The following is a 20,979-nucleotide window of genomic DNA, read 5'->3' on the forward strand; positions in this document are numbered from 1 at the left end:
GAACATTTTCTACTTCAAAATGTTGATCACATACTGCAGAATGCTAAGCAGAGGCTGTTTCATCAGCCTCCATTTGTTGTTGAATCACCTCAGGGTGCAAAAAGGTGGGAGATGATTCAGCTTTGTTAATTCCACATTCAGCCTGTGTTTGTAAGCTTTTAGGTAATGTTTTGAACTGTTCACCCTTATGACTCTAATTGCTCATTCACATGCTGACATAACTAAGAGCATGAAGGTAATATAGAGGCAGCAATTCCGCTTTTATGTCTATGATGGCATCAGAATAGGAGCAGAGTAAATGAAGAAGAGAACTGTAGAGACTATAAAATAGAGAGAATATGAAAAAGCACTAATCATAAATCTATTTAATTTAAATGCAAACTCTGCTTTTAAAAGATTCACTTGACTTAGCCAAAGGTTGTCAGCATTGCATTTTTCTTGCAGTTGTCTTGGTGCTAATGATCTCAGCTTTACAGGCCATTGAGAGTGGCTGCTGACTTAATAATCCTCTTTGCACTCTTCACTCCTGCAGCTCGGCTCCGTGGCCATTGTTCAAAACAGTCCAGGTGGTGGCCTACAAACCCAGCCAGAACGGCTCCTCAAATCTTGGCTGGATCTTTAACCCCATCTTTTCATCTTTGGACACTATCACAACGGGGACTAGTTCCAGTTTAATTTTCCCTTTCATGGATTATGCCTTAATTTTAAAATCTGCGTACGACCCCTGTGAGATGGAATCAGCAACTGTGGATTATGACGAGCTGGACGAATATATCCTATGGCAAATGCTGGACATGAGGAGAGGATGCACGATATGTAAAACAATATAGGTCAGTTGTAGCTACAAGCCACAATGTGTTTGTCTGACGTGAAGTAAAGTTCTTCTTTATGCTACAAGTTACAAATTACTCTGTGCCTTTACAACTCTTATTTCCTCGGAACAGGTGTTGACTATATCATACAGGAAGTCTAAATTCAAATAGTGCATGCATTAAAATGTGATAAATAAGTTAGTATCCATCTTAATATTAGAGCAATAAGTGATGAGATCCTTCTACAGCAGAGAAACAGCTGAATTCTTGCCTTGTGATCCAAGTCTGTAAAATGCACTGCGGCCATATTACAGCATTTACTCACAGGATGAATATTTCTAGCAGCCATAATGATGATTAAAATGCAGCTCCTCAAACATCAAGTGTTTTATCATATCCGTTCTGTTCAGTGTGCGTACATGGTGACAAGCAGGCTAACCGTGGACTGTGAGTGGGCAGGGCAGCAGCATCTCAAGGACCTGGAGGAGTTAAACTCTGGGTATTAACCAGCTCAGGTTTAAATCTAATCTAAATCTGGCCACAAGGTAATTTGTTGGAAAGCTGCCTTTTTTTTTGGCACACGCCGTGTCAACACGTGGAGCCTACCAGCCTGTCCAACACACTGAAAGAGTGTAGCAAAACCAGTTCAGTCCACACAAATTATCATTTTAAAAAGGGTTTATATGCTAAAGATAATTTAAAATTATTTTTTCAGACGGTTTGGACACATGTCGTGTGTGGTCAGTGGTCACAAAGGCTGTAAAATCAATTGCTGACGAAATAACAAAGATTCAAATGATTCAGGAAGATCAGTATACACTACAGCAGAAAGCACCATTATGGAAGACATAGTGATGATGCTGTTACATAAGAAGAAGGTGGGTAAACTGATATCTCCATCCAGCAATCATTCAAAAGCTTTTTCAATCACATGTTAAAATATACATTAATAAATCTTAATATTTAGCTCAATTGGTTGCATGTACATGTTTTTGTTCTTAAGAACTCATAAAATTTGTAAAAAATAAAATTCATAAAATAAAGCATGCTTAAAGGAAAACTCCAGCAATTTAATATTGCACTATCACAAAGTTCTGGGACTCACAGTAGACACAGTTAAATAAAATAAAAAGTGATCAAAATCAGCAGATGTCCAGATATCGTGACTTTGAGTCAAGGTCCAGAAATAGTGGATCCTACATTTCCCATAATGCAAAGCGCTATTCAGTGGAACCCCCAACCTTTTCCCACTGGTAAGACCTAAAATAAGTTTCTCACCAGGCACAATTACATAAAAAGTCATCAAATAGACACAAAAGTACTCACAGTAAGAGATTTTAATTCTCACAAAGGACACATATTCGCATAAGTTGAAGAATTTCAGACATGACAGCATGTGGTTTTCCAACATATGTGGGACTTCAGCAATAGTGGACACTGGTGAATGGTAAATGGTATATATAGCGCTTTATCCAAAGTGCTTTACACTACACTGAAAAAAGAACCAACTTAATTGAATTGTTTCATTTGGTAACACCTAAATGAACTAAGTTCTTTCAAATTAATGTAAAATCAATTGTGTTAATCTAACTTATTAAATTAATTTGAAAGAACTTAATTAATTTAGGTTTTACCAAATGAAACAATTCAATTAAGTTGGTTCAACTATTTTCTTTTTTCAGTGTACAGACTGTGCTCATTCACCCATTCACACACACATTCATACTGGTGGCCTAGTCTACGAGGGTACACTGGTGCCAGCTGACACCATTGGGAATTCATTCACACACTGATGAACGCAGCATTGGGAGCCATTTGGGGTTCAGTGTCTTGCTCAAAGATACTTTGACATGTAGGCTGCCATGGTCTGGAATCGAACCTCCAACCTTCCGATCATTGGGCGATCGCTCTACCAACCGCGCCATCTTGCACAAGTCACATAAAATTTGATTTGATTTCAAATTTGATTTGAAAATTCGCTTTTAGCTTTACACTTTTCTGAGGTAACCCTGATGACATTATTGTGACGTCATCATGGTTATCTTCTTGACAAAGCTCCTCCACAGTCACAACCCCAGTTATTTTTAGAGACTGAGTAGTACTAACAGTGACTAAACGTAATATATAACAATGGTTGAGTGTCCTTAAGGTGACTGTATTGAATGTGTGAGAAAAGATGGTCTGACTCATTACTAATCAACATCTTTTCCCTTTTTTTCTCCTCCAACTACATCACTCTGCCTGCCCCAGGCTGCTGCCTCCTCCTGATCTGAGACCTACAGAGGAGGTCAGCTGAACTCATCACCATGGTGACCTTCGCCGAGACAACACAGCTCACCCCCATGGGGCTGCATGAGCCAACCCACCTGACCGCGACCCTGTCCCCAGGGCTGCGGCGGAAAAAGATGCTGTGGCAGAACGCTGTGAAGCACATCATTATCCAGCAGGAGCTCAGTGCCCAGGTCATTCATTATCCCACATTTGTCAGTAGATTTGTTACATCCAGATGGAACTGTTGTTCGTTCTGGTGTGTTTTATATTGTTTTGTAAATGTTCTCCTACGAGAGTATGAGGACTGTGTGTACTGGAACAGATGTTCTATCTTCTGAAACACTGCCTCATTTAACACACACCAAGGAAAATTTAACCAAACAGAAACTCATATTATCAGCCTTCACAGCTGTTTCTCTTTTTCACCTTATGAGTCTCTGAGTATCTATCATCATGGCAAAATGTGGTTCTGGAGACAATTACTCATTGGTGGAAAAAGTATTCAGATCCCTTACTAAAGTAAAAGTACTAATACCACACTGCAAAGTTACTCCACTGCAAGTGCAGCATTCAAAACCTACCTAAGTAAATGTACAAAAGAAACAGCATCAAAATGTACTTAAAGTATCAAAAGTGAAAGTACTAATTATGCAGAATGGACCCACTCAGATTGTTTTATATATTCTAAATATATTATTGGTTTATTTGCATTGATGTATGTATGTCAGCAGCGTTTTAATTTTGTAAATGTAGGGTTTATTTTAACAACTTAATATGCTGATGAGATTTAATTATACAAAAAAATGTCTAATCACTTTAAATTTATCATGTTTTTATGTTAAACATTGACCTGAAAAGTAACTTAAGCTGGCAGCTAAATGTAGTGGAGTAAAAAGTACAATATTTGCTTCAAAATGTAGTGAGGTAGAAGTAGAAAGGTTACATATATGGAAATAATCAAGTAAAGTGCCTCACCTTAACTACAGTACTTGAGTAAATGTGTTTAGTTACATTCAACCACTGCACCTACTCCAGCAGGAACTTATCACAGAAGCTATTATCAGTGGTTTGACAGATGATTAGCTATGTGCCTGTGGATAGATTTTATTCCCATGATAACACTAGTTTAGATCAGAATGAAGATGGGTGGTAGAAAGTCTAGTTGAACTAGAGATGGACTCTAGTTGATGTCTGTGTCTGATTTTTCTGTTGTGTTTGACAGGTGGGCGTGGAGCCAGCAAGTAAAATCTTTGTGACAGATACCTACATGGAGGAGATCAACAGACAAATCCGCAACAAGGCCTCACGTGGGGTCACAAAACGTCGCTCCTCCACATTCAGAGTGCATCCTGTCCAGTCCCGCGGCTCCACCAGCACACGCAACAGTGTCAGGACTTCTTATAATGAATATGTCAGCGATGCCGACTTCTTTGTGCACTGGGGCCGCACAATTCGTGGAGTCTACATACCTACCCTGAGGCACACCTTCAAGAGTCGTGATCTGGAGAAACTCTACCAGCAACACTACTCCCACCAAAGACGCAACTCATTAGCCATCACTAATGTCATCGACGCGGTGGCTAAGCTACATGTGTTGGTTCTGTACCTGGCGCTGGCCCCTGAGGCGGCCACAGACACTCTGCGTGGCTGCCTGACGGGCATTTTCATGGCGTTAGCTATAGCGCTGTGCATCGTGGTGCTAACCTGCAAAGACTCCATGTCCCCGCGGTGGCTTCACTACGCTGGCTTAGCTAGCTGGTTGTCACAGACCACGCAGGTACTAGGAGGACTGGTGTACGGACTGGAAAAAGACCCTTCGTGGTATGTTTTGTTCACATTGTTCGCCACATACACGCTGCTACCGTTACCTCTGCTGTGGGCCATGTGCGCCGGCTCCCTCACCTCAATACTGCACCTTCTGGTGGAGGTGGTGCGCCACTACAATGATGCCATGCTTTTGAGAAAGGTGAGAAATTTAGACAGGGATGAGGGCAATACCTGAAAAGGGGGTGGTATGTTTTGGGAGTGGTGGTGTATTTTTCTTTGACTGGTATGCCGCAATGTTTTGGCACTGGCTTTATATTGTCTATGTTCATAATTTTAAAAAAATAAAAAGAGAGAGAAAGATGATAAAATCAGCTAGTTATAAACATTAATCCTAGAAAATATTACAAAGTGTTTTTAAAAACAAAACAAAAAATAGCTTAATAAATTACATTCTTTTATTATGGACTTCAGTGTTTAAGTATACTGTACTACAATATTGTAGTCCCTTACAGATTAGTTTTATGTTCAAGATATTAATATACTAGAGGTATCTGCACTGTTTAAAACTGTTAAGTTTAAAGTTAAAAATTGTTAAAATGATCACTTGAGTACACCATCATAATCTGCAGAATCCGCCATGTATTTGTATCCATTTATGGCAACAACTTGCTTTATTATTGCAATCATTCCTCCCATCTACAGCCCCAGATATTGTCTACAAGCCTATTAAACATATAAAATTTCCCTCTAAAATCTCTCAAACGATGAAGACTCTCTTATTCTCTTCTAAGCCCACATGCATTGCATTAAAATAAATTGCATGAATGCAAAATCTCTCTCGGATGCAGGTGTTTGCCAAAGGCCTGCTGTACCTGGGTATGAACACAGCTGGCTTGTTCATTCACTACCTGACAGATCACGCTCAGAGACAGGTTTTCCTGGAGACACGGCGCTGCATTGAGGGTCGCCTCAAACTAGAGCAAGAGAACCAGAGACAGGTACTGCAACTGCTGCCATAGATTCGGTCTTAACCAAAATATACCTCCGTAATCCTCCTTACTTGTATATAAACAAGTATTATGCTGGTTGTACCATACACTGTCAAATAGAGTTTGTTATTTTGCTACTCAGGAGCGTCTGGTGCTGTCGATCCTGCCTCGATTTGTTGCCTTGGAGATGATTGCTGACATGAGCTCTTTGGAAGATGAACTCAATCCTCAGGAATTTCACAAGATTTATATCCACCAGTACAAAGATGTCAGGTAAACACATACACAGACAGGCTCATACACATGTATTTACAATGCTTTCATAAGAGGGGTTTTGGAAATAGGCTTGTTGCACAGGATTTTATAGGACTTTTTAAAGTGCAAACTTTATGTTCGTTCTTCTTTTACAACTCCTTCTTTTGTCTTTGCAGCATCCTTTTTGCAGACATCAAGGGCTTCACTCTGTTGTCCATGAACTTGTCGGCCCAGGACCTAGTCCGAACCCTCAATGAGCTCTTTGGACGCTTTGACCGACTGGCAGAGGTGAGAATTTGAGCTCTTTTTTTTTTTTGGAGAGAGAGATAAGGTGTATTATATTCTCTTCCCCCTGACTCTTCCTCATCACAGGAACACAATTGCCTGCGGATTAAGATACTGGGAGACTGTTATTACTGTGTGTCAGGGGTCCCTGAGCCTCAGCGTGCCCACGCTCGTCAGTGTGTTGAGTTAGGCCTGGCTATGATCAACACCATACGGTCAGTCCTAACTCACTGGACATCTGTCTCCTTCAAAACAATGATCAATTTAATTCCACCTCTGTGTGTTTTGTGCAAAGAACAATAGCGATCACTAATTAGTCTTGCTCACTTTACTGCCCAACAACACCAGGTACGTGCGGAAGCAGCTGAACTTTGACATGGACATGAGGATTGGGATCCACTCGGGTTCTGTCCTGTGTGGGGTGCTGGGCCTGCAGAAATGGCAGTTTGACGTCTGGTCCTGGGACGTAGGCATTGCCAACATGCTGGAGGCCGGGGGCATACCAGGGTGAGTCTCTGCTAGTGCCAGTGACAAGCAGTAGCAGCCCTTGCATCACTTGCATCATAGACTGTATAAGATAAGTGGACATAGCCATTGTATGTTGGCCTCAAATTTGATATTTTGGCCATCACCATCTCTTTTTTTGGAGCCAGAAGTGACCATATTTGGAGGAAAGGGTGGAGCTGAGGAGCTAACTTAACTAGCTAGCTTGCTTGGTTAGCAAGGTGCCTCCATAACTCATGTTAACTGCAATATGATTTGAGAGGCTAAATTTGGCGAGCAAAAACAGGCTTAAAAACAAAATGTAATTATCAGGAAAAAAATGAACAGCCCGTGTGTTGACAAACCAAACGTTTGTTTGTTGTAGCAAAACCGACGTTTTTGTAAGCCTGGTCTGAACGTCCAAAATGTTACAGTCGAATTCATTGAACTGAAAAATCACTGTGAAAGGGTCAGAGTTCTATAACAAAAACACAGACAACTTCCAAAACACAAGTTCACAGCTATTAAAATGTACATAGTGCCACGGGTAAGCATTGCTACATCTATATCCTGATTGACAGATCACTGTGGTAGCAACTTGTCAACCACAAGGTAGCCAGGCCTGAAAGCATACACTGCTTTTTCATCTTTTATTGTGAATGGGATTGTGATTTCCAAAATTATCATTATTCTATATTGAAGAAGACTTGAAAGTAGCGATTGAGACCATAAACTCTTAAGGAACATGTTTACTGAGGTAATAAATCAAGTGAGATGTTCGACCATTTTCTCATAGACTTCTATATAATCGGACTTCTTTTTGCAACCAGTAGAGTTGCCCCATGCTCGTCATTATTCAAATGTTTTCCCCATATTTTTATTTGGATAGCAATTTATTTGTACATTGTATATCCTATTCTCTCTCATCCAGGCGCATCCACATCTCAAGGGCGACTCTGGATTGTCTACAAGGCATCTACAAGACAGAAGCTGGTCATGGCCGTGACAGGAACGAGTTTCTGTTCAAACACAACATCGACACTTTCCTCATCTGCCCCCAGGAGGAAAAGAACAAAGTCAACCATGCTGAGCCCCCCAAAGTCACGAAAACTATTCGAACCTGGAACCCAGAGCTGCCCTTTGGGAACGCCATTGACATGAACAGTGTAGGTGTTTTTAAACAGTTTTCTAATGCTGACACCAAGTACCTCATTAATCTGACACCATCATTTTCTTTCTCTGCAGATCCTGGCCTCCTTTACGAATGGCTCAGTGCCCAACATATGGCAGTCCACCTCCAAGGAGATCAACAAACGCATCAAGCATGCTATTGAGGTTCGAAGCAGTGATCGTATGCACAGGGAGCACATCACTCCGCTGACTCTGGTGTTCAAAGACACGCACATCGAGGACAAGGTATGGATACTGGTTGGGAGGAGGAAATGGGTTAATGCCACATTGTAAATGATGCAGATTTTTCAATTAATCTCTTTTGGTTTGTCCAGTTCTCCCAAATGAGAGATGAAATGTTCAACTCCAACCTGGTCTGCTCCTTCATCATGCTCCTCTTTCTCATGGCTGCCCAGGCTCTCATTCCTGCACCCAGGTAGGGAGATACCAATACGGTCCAGTCGAAGCTCACAGCACTAGTTCATCTAATTTTTATGGGTTTATCAGATTTAAATTGGTCTTTTATGGCCTTTTTTTAAAATCTAGTACATTAACATTACTTGGTTGGTCATTGACATTGTCCACATATATACCATAATCAATAGAAATATATGACAAGACACAAGATAATGTGTCATGTCTCCTGTGTTTTAATAGCGGATGAATTATGGATTGTAGCTTTAAGATAAATTATTCATCAAAAATACCTAAAATGTCTATTTATAGACACTGAACAATATCAAATGTAACTTTTCTGACTGAAAATATCCACTCTCAACTTTCAGATTTACTGCACATTATATAGCCACTATGTGTTGCATATGTGTTATTTACTTTGGTAAGATAAGATAAGATAAGATAAGATAGAACCTTATTTATCCCGAAGGAAATTCTGGTTCCAGATTGCTCCAAAATTACAAAAACAATTACAAAAACAATCACAACATAGGATACTATAAGAAAAACAATTAACAAAATAAGTAAAATAACAATATATAGTATATAATATAAATATAACAATAAAAAATAAAAAGTGTCTAAGGAGTAAAGTGAGTCGAGTGCAGATGGCATGGCAGGATGTAATATACAGATATATTGCACATGATAATTAACATAATTTAGTCCATAGTGTTAAAAATGTATTGCACATGGTGCTATTGATGTTAATATTAGTCAGTCTGATATATTAGCTTGATAGAGTTATAAAGTTTGATGGCCACAGATAGAAAAGACCTCCTGTGGCGTTCTGTGGTGGTCTTTGGAAACTGCAGTCTATGGCTGAAGGTGCTCTTATAGGACTCAATATTGGTACCACTTAGAGGAATTATAGAGAAGGAAATTCACTCTTTTCTGCAGCATATTATACACTCCCTCTTGTTTCTTGTGCTGCCACTATTATGGCAACATGGAAGTCACCAAGTCGAACCATTTAGCAAGCTAGTAAGCATTAAGAAAGTCCAGGAAATGCAAAGGTATTTTGACAGTCAAAAAGATGAGGCAGCTGGGAATATAAACATTTTCCTTTGACATATACAGTTACGAAGAAAAACTGTATATGTCAAAAAAAAATTTTTGAAAAATGTTTTATATATCCACTGAAAGTAACTTCTATGGCCTCATTTCATTTCTGAAAATGAATGTTATGAATACCACAAGAGGACTCTTCTTCTGAACACATTAAACATGACCCCATGTGAAGTTCTACCTTGGATTAACATTCACTATACGTAACCCACGTCCTTCGTCCTCCTGTTTCATTTCTCTCTTGTTCTCCCTCTGCAGGCTGTACCCGCTCGTCCTCCAGTTCTCAGTCTTTCTGCTCGTCTACATGCTGCTGCTGCTTTTGGCCCTGGCTGAAGAGTTCAACTGCACTCCTGCACCACTACAGCAATTCTGCTGCTGGATCCATGAAAACAACAGCGCCCGGAACCTCCTCACACTCACCGCCATCGTCATCAACTTTGCCTTGGTCTCTACCGACATGGTGAGAGTCTAAACAACACAGCGCCAGACTTAAACTATATACATGCAATTATTAAATAAAGTTACTTTTACCTGCTGCAGCTTTCATTTAAGCCACCTAACTAAATCAATAACAGTTTAATTGTACACTATATTTAGCTAATTCAATTTAGTTTGAATTCACCATAATCACATAATAACACAAACAAAGTTGAGGCAGTGATGGACCAGCAACACGTGTTCTGGGAGATAAAATTACTGTTTTTGTCAATGGAGTCTGGTGGCCTTGCCTCTCCAAACTGGGGGCGTTTGAACTATCGTTAACGCTTTATAATAAGGTCCTTAATAACCATTAATTAACAAGTAATAAGGCATTGTTCTCGCTTTAGATCCGGTAGTTGCAAAAAGCATAGTTAACTTATAGTTAACTTATAATAGATGAGCAATAAAGTATATTTTAATATCAATAAGCAAACAAAATAAGATTAATAAAGGCATGGCAAAGACATAATGGGTGGGTCATGGGTGTTTGTAATGCCATTATTTACACGTATATAAGCTTATAAACACACAATAATGTTAATAAGCATCTTGTAAAGATTTACAAGGGCCTTCTTACTTGTTAATTAATGGTTATTACAAGGACCTTAATATAAAGCGTTACCGAACTATCTACTGTAGATAATACACTGACTATGGGTAGGTGCCTTATATAACCCCACCTCATAAAAGTCTCAACTTTCAATGTTTAAGCATAAAGAAGAATTTTGATTTTAAAGTGTCCCTCAGATGACAAACAAACTGTTTTCAGGCACTGATTGGAACACATCTAAATATAACCAAAATAAGCAAAACCCTGCTTAAATCTTTAATCTGTGTAAATAAAAATCTGTAGCTATTTAACTCTATACTCTGATACTGATACTAAAGTTTTTATATAGCTTGTGTAATGTGTGCTGTGTGTCTGTGTCCAGGTTTGGTGCATTTTCACAGACTCAGGGGAGATTGATGTAATGGACAGAGCCAACCCAGCGTCACGTCCCCTCACCGTCTGCACTTACCCTGAGGTAAAAACACACGCACTTTAATATGTACATATAACAACAATACCTGCCATTTTTTTGTACTTCAATTAAGTGATCACTACTCCTCAGGTCTTCGTATTGAGTGGTGTGATCGCCATGGTGACGTGTGCCGTGTTCCTGCGTCTAAACTCTCTGCTGAAGCTGGCGGTGTTGCTGCTGGCTCTTGCTGTCTACTCCTACCTCATCCACCTGGCCTTCCTCACACTCACACGCCATGATATGCTGCACAGGTCAGTGCAAAATACCAGTGGTGGAAGAAGTATTCAGGTCCCTTACTTAAGTAAAAGTACTAATATCACACTGTGAAATGACTCCACTAAAAGTAAAAGTCCTGCATTCAAAACTTACTTGAGTAAAAGTCCAAAAGTATCAGCATCAAAATGTACTTAAAATTGCTATGTATATTCTACATATCTGATTAGATTATTTGTATTGATGCATTTATGTAAGAAGTGTTTTAATATGTGTAAAGATAGGGCTCATTTTAACTATTGAATATACTGTTATGAATTTTCATTAAAAAAAATGTATAATAACTTTTAATTTTTCATGTTTTTATGTTAAATCTTGACCTGAAAAGTGAAACTAAGTGTAAAAAAAAAAAATACTCAAGTAAAGTACAGGTACTTCAAAATAAATAAATAAATAAAGTAAATTTACTTAGTTACATTCCACCACTGCAAAATACACACAGGCTTTTTCTCCATTTGGTTCATTGTGTAATTGTTTTTTCTTTGTTGTAAAAAACTCATAATTTTATTGATTTTTTGCCCAGGTCCCACTACATCAGGAGAAAAGGGATCTCCATCCTTCTGCTGGCCATGTTTATTGTTGCTGTCTTCTACAATGGACGGCAGGTAAAGTTAAACACAGGGAAGATTCGCCTGTGTTGAGCCTGCTGCTGTTTAGTTTAGTTTGCTTCTAGTATATTATATATATATATATATATATATATATATATATATATATATATATATATATATATATATGAGTTGACCATCAACTGAGTAGATGTTGTTATATTTGGATCATTATAAGAAGGCTGATAACTCATATAGCTAATGTGATTTGCTAATGCTGTGCACCAGAATAGCTTTCCACTTGGCTAGTGATTTTATAATCTCTTTCCCACAGGCCTGTGAGAGCACAGTTTGTGTTCCCACAGTAGTAAGATGTGACTACAAGCTATATTTGATCATGTTTAGGCTTTGTAACTCATAGATACGCACCAGTAGGACAACACACACACACACAAGACTTGGACAGCTTTTGGCCTGTCCAAGTCATGGGTAACTGGTCAATAGAACTCGGTTGCGTGTAAGTCCAGCTTGTGTACGGGGTGGGCCCAGCCCAAGAAGATGAAATGTGAATAATTACAGAAATCGGGACTCACTCTGGATGAGATTCTGTGAGAGCTATGTCAGTCTGACTCCAGTGCTGCATAGCTTTACCTGTGACCTACATAAAGCTGGCATTGAGACCAGACTTTTTTCTCCGGTTGTGTTGTCTTGGGCTTCCAATCAACGGACCTGAACCTTTACATGTGTAAAGGAGTGTTTTGCACACAGGCAGGTGGACTTCTGACAGTTTGTTTTTTTTGTAAATTTTATTTATGCAAAGTTTTGGCACATAAATATACAGACACATACAGTACAAGAAAGATAGAAGAAACCCAACAGAAAAAGTAATAAAATAAAAGTAAACAAACAGATAAAACACTCTGACAGTTTTATCTATCTTTTACTTTGCAGTGGGAGGCCACTGCCAGACTGGACTTCCTGTGGCGTCTTCAGGCCCAACAGGAAGTTGAGGACATGCGGGAATTGCGGGAACACAACGAGTGTCTTTTACACAACATCCTGCCTATGCACGTGGCTCGACATTTCCTGGACCGGAGCAAGAATGATGAGGTGAGGAAAACCTGACTTAACCTCTGACTGCGTCAGCCTCTTCCTGCGTATGTTTTTATCTCAAATTATATGGCCTTCAAAAACCTTTTTCAGCATAAAAATATAGGGAGAGTAATTCAAGCATATTTAAAAACTATATATTTCTTTATTCTGATTATACCTGTCATATAAATGTAATTGCTGATGTTGTGGTTTTAACATTTTTATAGCAGAACTAACATCTTTATGAAGACAATGTAGATGAAATATTAATAAGCATAAATGTGGGAGGACAGTTAAGCAACCTCATATTCATTTCCATGATTTCAAAAGACCATTTAAGTGCTATTTACTGAATGCCTTCACACATTTGCACTATTTATTGTAATTTTCTCAACTACTTAAGTTTGAGAAAAAAAGCTGACTTCTTTCATTGATAACTAACATGTCGTACTGATTAAATCAATCTATATGACAATAAAATATGGAGCTTTTATTAATGAAATTGCATGACACATTTTTCATTTCAGGAGCTCTACTCCCAGTCGTATGATGAAGTTGGTGTCATGTTTGCCTCCATCGCTGGGTTCAATGAGTACTTTGAGCAGAAAGAGATCAGACATGAAGGAGTGGACTGCCTCCGACTTCTGAATGAGATCATCGCCGGCTTTGATGAGGTGAGTATGGGAATAAAAATCAAAGTGTGGCCATTAAAGTCATAAAAAAATTTTTTGGACTGGAGAGTTTAGAATTTATGCATAGTATTTATAGATCTACAGTAGGTGTTGGAGCACTATACATAAGAACAATTAAAGCATTCATTATAACTAATCTTATTTGTAGTTTATTTATGTGGTATTCTCCTTTTGAATAATTCTGTCTTCATATCCCCCTTTAGTTCATAAGAATAAATAATGCAGAGGTAGTGTGCTTTGATCCAGGACTTGCTGTTGTTGAATATTGCCATAACTCCATACACCAGACTGATGTGTAATTTTATCTCTAAATATTTCACAAGCTGTTGGAGGAGTCGTACTTCCACTATGTGGAGAAGATCAAGACCATTGGGAGCTGCTACATGGCCGCCTCTGGCTTAGCTCCAGACGGACAGGTGGGAGGTCCTATTGCACATTTTTTGCTATTTATTGTTTTGACTACATTTACCCTTCCAGTGTGCACGCCCCCACCGCCCTCTCGCTCTGTATCTCACCATCTCTCTCTCTCTCTCTCTCTCTCTCTCTCTCTCAGGCATGTATGGATGAATGGAATCACCTGAGTGAGCTGGTTTTGTTTGCGCTGGCAATGCAGGAGACCTTGAGAGAGATTAACAGGTTCGCTGCCAAAAACTTTCAGCTCCGTGTGGGTAAGTAGCTAAGTGGCTCACCTCCTACACACATAAACATTGGATTGTTGATGTAAGATGCTCTCTGCAGGGGTTTCTGGTGTCATAGATTTAACCCTCTTCTTATGTTGCAGGTCAATTTGACCCATTTCAAAGTTTAAAAATCCGGATTTTTTTTTTTTTCATTAAAAAAACAAACATTTAAATGTAAAATAAAAAAATCAATGTCATGTAAAACTATTGTATTTTATATGTAGAGCTTTCCGATGTACATTAAAAAAAGTTTTAACATGCATTTTTATGAAAAAAGAGTGAATTATTCTCATTGAACCATGATCTTTGATACACTGCAAAAAAAAGAAAAGTTGGGTGAACTCAAAATTTCAAGGCAACAAACTGATAAAATTTTAAGTTGGACAATTAAACTAAATATTTTAAGTTTTGTTTTTGAGTTTGCTCAACTCTGAATTCAGATTTTTGTCAACTCCTTACTTCTGCTAACTTCTGCAGTGTGATTAATTGGCACGATTGTAACGCCGTTATGAAATGTCAGCTAATGTTGCGACCACAATTTTGAGTTAGCATTGATACGCTAATGGCTACTCTTGTAGCTGTAACAAGCAGCGCCGCTAGCATAAATTAGCCGCTAGCTTTCGGTAATGACAGAATTTCACCGCTTTCCCGCATTTCACAACAAAGAAATAAGAGTTAGCAGAACTATTGTCCCTTGTTGTGAACCGCAACTTAAAGATATAAGTAACAACAACTCACAAACTTGTTTTTGAGCATACAACTGGCTTGCTTTGTTGTGCTAACTTACATTATTGCCCTAAATGTCAATAATTTATATTTCCAAGTTTTACCAACTTAAATCACTGTTTTAGGCCAAAAAATACAAGTTGGCTTTTTTTGCAGGCTTTTTTGTAGGTAAAGAACACCATTACACTAAATATGAATTGAAATGGTTGGTAATGGAGTTATTAATGAAATAAAACAATATTTGCTTGGATTTTATAGTTTCTGACACTTTTTGATAATTAAACATGCCCCGGGTTATTGCTATTCCTAAAAAAACAAACATAACAGGAAGGTTAAAGCGAGAGCGGGACTTTATATCAAAAGCTCACACAATTCTGATTAAAGCCTATTTCTGGTGTTGGTGCTGCAGATAAAAAAGAAACTCAGTGTTCAGAGGAAGAATTAAAATATCCGTCTATAAACTTGTGTGTGCGCTGAAACAGGCATTGCCCACGGGCCAGTGGTCGCAGGCGTGATCGGAGCCACCAAGCCGCAGTATGACATCTGGGGGTCGACGGTGAACCTGGCCAGCCGCATGGACAGCACAGGTGTGAGCGGACGCATCCAGGTACCTGAAGCCACGCGCAAGATCCTGGCAGAATGGGGCTTTATCTTGGAGCTACGTGGGGAAATCTTTGTCAAGGGGGTAAGTGGCTGCTGCTGCTACTGGGGGTTAGTCTAGTGTCCTCACCAAGGTTATTATAGTTAACGAAAACTAACAAAATAACGAAAACTAAAATTGAAAAAACATTTTCGTTAACTGAAATAAAAATAAAAACAAGAGTTTTTTAAAAAACGATAACTAACTGAAACTGTATTGTGTGGTTACAAAACTAACTAAAACTAACTAAAATTATGGTGAAAATGTCCTTAGTTTTTGTCTTTGTAAACTTTTTTCATACATAATTCAGTGTTTCTATTTCAACATGCAGGAACACATGGTAAATATGTTTACTGAGACTGGGATGTCTACACTAGAACCAAAATACAAAACACCGAGAACTGTAAGAGTTAATAACCTTATTGAGGCTAAGATGGATAAACCAAAGGAAATCAAGGCACATACCCATTTAAAAAAAAAACTAAAACTAACACTAAAACTAATAAAAACTAAGCATTTTCAAAAAATAAAAACTAAACTAAAACTAGCAAACTCACTCTAAAAACTAACTAAAACTAACTGAATTTGAAAACAAAAATTCACAACGAAATTAAAACTAAAACTAATGAAAAATCCAAAACTATTATAACCTTGGTCCTCACTATGCCACACGTTTTTGATGTATTTTATTATAACCTCTATTTAACCAGGAAAATTCTCAGATTAAGAATCTCTTTTCCAAGAGGCCAAGACAGGCAGCAGCACAAATAACAGGGTTTCACACATAAAACACATAAGAATAATGAACATAAATTCATAAAGGAATCACAAAATATCCCAAATATTTGACATAAATCAATCAACCAATAAACAATAAGGGATCAAAAATGGCAACATATTTCAATCAAAACATTTACAGCCATATTGCTCCAGAGCAACATGTGGCTCTTCAGGCCATCTGAAGTGGCTCCCTGTGGCTGTGACAAAGAAATTATATGAAATTAAATGAATGAATGAATGAAATTAATTAATTCCTTATGTTTTCATTTTCATTAATCATTGACGTTGGCCCAAAGCAATTTGTGTTCTACAATTGTGAAAATGTGTAGCTTATATACAACATTAAAATAATGTTTCAAAAGCTAAAATGTGCATCAAAGCTTACGAAAGTCTACGGCCTGGTGCCTTAACCTCTAAATACTGCCAACTTCATGTCTTTTTTTGTGTTTTCCTTTCGATTCTAAATCTCCTGAGACATTTTGTTGGTGTCCAGCCTTTCATTTGCACTCGGGTCCTCGCTGCATTCTGAAAAATTAGTAAGCTGATTTATCCTCATTGTAAGGTCCAGGTTTTTCTGGCCAACAGTGGCTCTTTTGTTAGTAAAGGTTGCCGACCCCTGCACTGGATCATTAAAAATTTACCCTCTGTGCTTTAAAAATGTTAACCTTCTGTGCCACGTTACATTAAAAAAAACTGCTATAAAACTGCTATAAAAAATCCTGGTAACGCTTTATAATAAGGTCCTTAATAACCATTAATTAACAAGTAATAAGGCATTGTTCTCGATTTAGATCCGGTAGTTGCAAAAAGCATAGTTAACTTATAGTTAACTTATAATAGATGAGCAATAAAGTACATTTTAATATCAATAAGCAAACAAAATAACATTAATAAAGGCATGGCAAAGACATAATGGGTGGGTCATGGGTGGTTGTAATGCCATTATTAACACTTATATAAGCTTATAAACACACAATAATGTTAATAAGCATCTAGTAAGGACTTACAAGGGCCTTATTACTTGTTAATTAATGGTTAAGAAAAGGACCTTAATATAAAGCGTTAATATTTAAATCCGTTATATTCATATTATTTTCTGCTTTCACTGAGTTAAAGTTTTTACCATCAGTCCTGATCATAACTACCAAATAATCATTCTTTTTCAGAATTGTAACCCTTTAAATGTAATTTTGTTTTCATATTGCCATTATCTGAATACTAAACAGGGGATTAATTTATTTTTTCATAGTCTCAGATATTAGTTAATGATTAGCATCAACATGGATTTGAATGCACTGCATCAAACACTGCAGTGCTCAATAATACATCAGCAATTAACTTAGTTGAAACCAGGAAAATATTGCAAATGTGAGAAAATGCCTCAATTTGGTGAAAAATAGTGAAAACTACAGTCTTGAAGAAGAAGCAAAATATAAGCATGATTTTATGCTGTAATTACTGTGGAATATAAAAATGTGGTTCAAATAGGATTCAACTGGGACATTTTTATCCTTAAGGGTATGAGTTTATGGATTTTGGATACACAGGTTATTATAGACTTATTATAGGAGCTGAGCTTAAAAAATCTAAGAGAAAAAAAAGTCACCCTAACCAAAGTGTATGCTATAGGCATTTTAACAAATAGCCATTAAAATATCCCTAGTGTTTCACAAGGGTTAAACATAAGTAAGGAGGACCATTTAGGTTTGAACAGCACCTTTCAAAATACTGTGGAACTGAATTTGCTGGGTTCAGTTCAAGTTCAGTGAAGTTTCTATTTTAAGGTAAGCCATGTTCAGTGACGGCATTAGGAATAAAGCTTTAGTGAAACTGTTAAAGCTAATGTTCAGGCTCTCAGGCTAAACATACTTAGCACAAGGGGGACATCTACTGGTGAAAAGACATTACGGACAGATGAATGTTTTAGTGCATGACGTGTAGATATTAATGCATCTTAACGCTTTTTGAGAAAAGATCTGTATTATAAATTTCATGAAAGTCACTTTGATAGGATTTTCTGATTTTGTGTCTGCTGCTTTTGTTGCAGGTGAGCGAGTGTCAGGGGAAAGTCCGCACCTATTTCATCAGCACCATGCGCAGCAAGAGGGCCAACGCTGGAACAGATGGTCGCCTGGGGGCGCGGACAGGAGGACGCATGACGCTCGCAGGTGTGGTGTTTGGTCTGGTCCAGGCCAGACACAAAGAGAAAATGAGAGACACCAACGGGGGGTTTGGTCTGAATCCCTGACCCCTGCGATGCTGAGGGGACATTTAGGGTCAGGTGACTGCAGGTGGAGGAGGACACAGTTCAACCAAACCATCTCTACTGGTTTACAGTTTTGTTTGTGACTTTGCCATAACCAAATTAGCTGCACAAAAACAAGAGCTGTTACAGCCACAGGATCCAAATCTACCAGAGCCTTTGTTCCTGCTTCCTCCATGACTGTGTCCTCTGCTTTCCTCTCATCAAAAAATAAATATTCGGGGCTTTAATGGACATTTAGGGGAACTCATACATGGGCACATTTCAGTTCAGATAGGCAAGTTTTTAATCTTTGAATGCATGTGTGCTGAACTTTGCTTAGGAAGGACATAATTATAGTGGCTTCTTTTGCATATATCTGAATACGCATCTGCTTATTGGGCACTGCTTTTTGTTTTCACTGCCATATCTACACATTATGGCAATATAAATCATGTTAAGAACTTTTTTTTTATGCACAACTACAAAGGCAAGCATGTCTTCTTTTTGTCCTCAGACCTTTTAAGCCGAAATACCTCAAAACAACCAGCTCAACCTCACTTATAGACTTTCCAATGGCCTACACGATACTGACTAATGTTTTTTTTACTGTGTTATCAGAATTGTTCAGTATATTTTGTATTATGACTTGACACGTTACTGCCAGGAAGCTATCCAAGATGTTCAATAATATATTTTTTTGTGGGACTTTGGTCAACAGAATACACCTCATTAATTATAAATAAATTGCTGCTTTCTTTCTTATTTTGCTGTAAATATGTTTACCTGTTTAGCTTAGTGGTATTTTTGGTCAGCTTTTTGTTACTGTCAGTGTCGTTCTGGATTTTCTCTCAAATATTTGAATGTGACAGACACACCACAGCCAATTCAGTTTTTGCCTCAGTACACTTTTTTCACTTACGTTACTTGACTACAGATATATTTCAGATATATTTATAATGTGGCAGTAAAAAACACCACAAAGAGGTGAGTGTTATGTTATCTGCTGAACCAACTATAATGCCTACTTGGAGACGAAAAGCATATTGGTATATGAAAAACATCTTGTCTTTTCAAATGTTTTAATATAAATTTTAACTGAAGAATGAAAAGCTCATCTATGAGACATTCATAGGACATTTATCAAGTAATTTGATGTATAAAACCTTTTCAAAAACAGAGAAACTCAACATGTCTATAAATGTAAATGAATATTGCATTCTGGAAATGAGAGATTCATTTTTCCGAAGGTATAATATGTTTGTTTTTTCATCATTTTTACAAAAACAATTAATAGTCGACATTTTCTGCTAATAAAACCAGTAATGGCAAAAAACCTGAGTGGTTTTATTTTATTTCAATTGTGCATGATTCATTCTGATAACTCCTTATGCAAATTAAAGCAACAAAGGCACAACCAAGCTTGGGTATGTTACTTATGTGGGTATGCTTTTTCTGGTTATTTAAAGGGACAGACTAGGCTATTTTTTATGATAAGGCTACTATTTTTGCTATTATTTTATTTAGAATAATCATTATTATGCTACTATTATCTATTATATGATATAACTATGGGTTTTGTTTCATTTTGGTTATGACTAATGAAATAATTAATCTCTGTTGTAACATTTATCATGGGTAAATGTGGTCCAAACCAGTGTGGTCCCAGTCTGCCTCTGACGGTTTCTCCTGACTCGATTAGTTCTGGCTGAAACTCGCGCGGGTATTCTTCGGCCGACTATTTGATCGTCTATTATTCAAGATGCATCACTCTCTACTGGAAAAAATGGGTTCTTCTAGAGCATTAACCTCTTTGTTTTGTCTAAATCGGATACAGAATAATTTACATAACTGCTGCACCGAAATACTGATGTCATTAATCCAATAACCACCACACTCATCAAAACAAAATCAAAGAAAACACACACAAGCAACAAACCACAGAGCAGTGTTTTTTAAACCTTTTTGTTGCCCAAAGCCAAAATCTCAAGGCACACTTGTATTCATATTCTTTCAGTACTACTTCCAGTAGTCATGTCGACCTACGTAACTACATAACTTCCAGCATTTATTTACTGTTCAAACTGTGTTAAAAATGTTTTGACCTAAACCTAGATCAGTGGTTTCGTAGCCTAAATTCAATGATACTGCAGCCTTTTTTTAAAAACCATATGTTTATGTATAATTTTGTGTCGTTGTTTTTTTCCGAATGTTTTACGATATGAGTCATATGGGTCATTATTGGTGG

At 37.8% G+C, this 20,979-nt stretch overlaps 1 protein-coding gene across 1 annotated transcript; it reads left to right on the forward strand.

Annotated features, from left to right (window-relative positions):
- The first annotated feature begins 593 nt into the window (after nucleotides 1-593).
- On the forward strand, nucleotides 594-19,171 carry si:dkey-206f10.1 (adenylate cyclase type 8). Its single transcript, XM_059356286.1, has 21 exons — nucleotides 594-830; nucleotides 3,063-3,274; nucleotides 4,306-5,049; nucleotides 5,699-5,848; nucleotides 5,982-6,112; nucleotides 6,271-6,382; nucleotides 6,467-6,594; nucleotides 6,728-6,886; nucleotides 7,794-8,028; nucleotides 8,108-8,278; nucleotides 8,368-8,468; nucleotides 9,815-10,016; nucleotides 10,969-11,061; nucleotides 11,149-11,338; nucleotides 11,878-11,936; nucleotides 12,831-12,989; nucleotides 13,499-13,645; nucleotides 13,987-14,079; nucleotides 14,217-14,331; nucleotides 15,552-15,754; nucleotides 18,537-19,171. The coding sequence occupies exons 2-21, from the start codon at nucleotides 3,119-3,121 to the stop codon at nucleotides 18,735-18,737; spliced, it is 3,549 nt and encodes a 1,182-aa protein (XP_059212269.1). The 5' UTR covers nucleotides 594-830; nucleotides 3,063-3,118; the 3' UTR covers nucleotides 18,738-19,171.
- Nucleotides 19,172-20,979: the final 1,808 nt, after the last annotated feature.

The sequence above is a fragment of the Centropristis striata genome, chromosome 18 (genome assembly GCF_030273125.1).
Source record: "Centropristis striata isolate RG_2023a ecotype Rhode Island chromosome 18, C.striata_1.0, whole genome shotgun sequence".
Taxonomy (NCBI): domain Eukaryota; kingdom Metazoa; phylum Chordata; class Actinopteri; order Perciformes; family Serranidae; genus Centropristis; species Centropristis striata.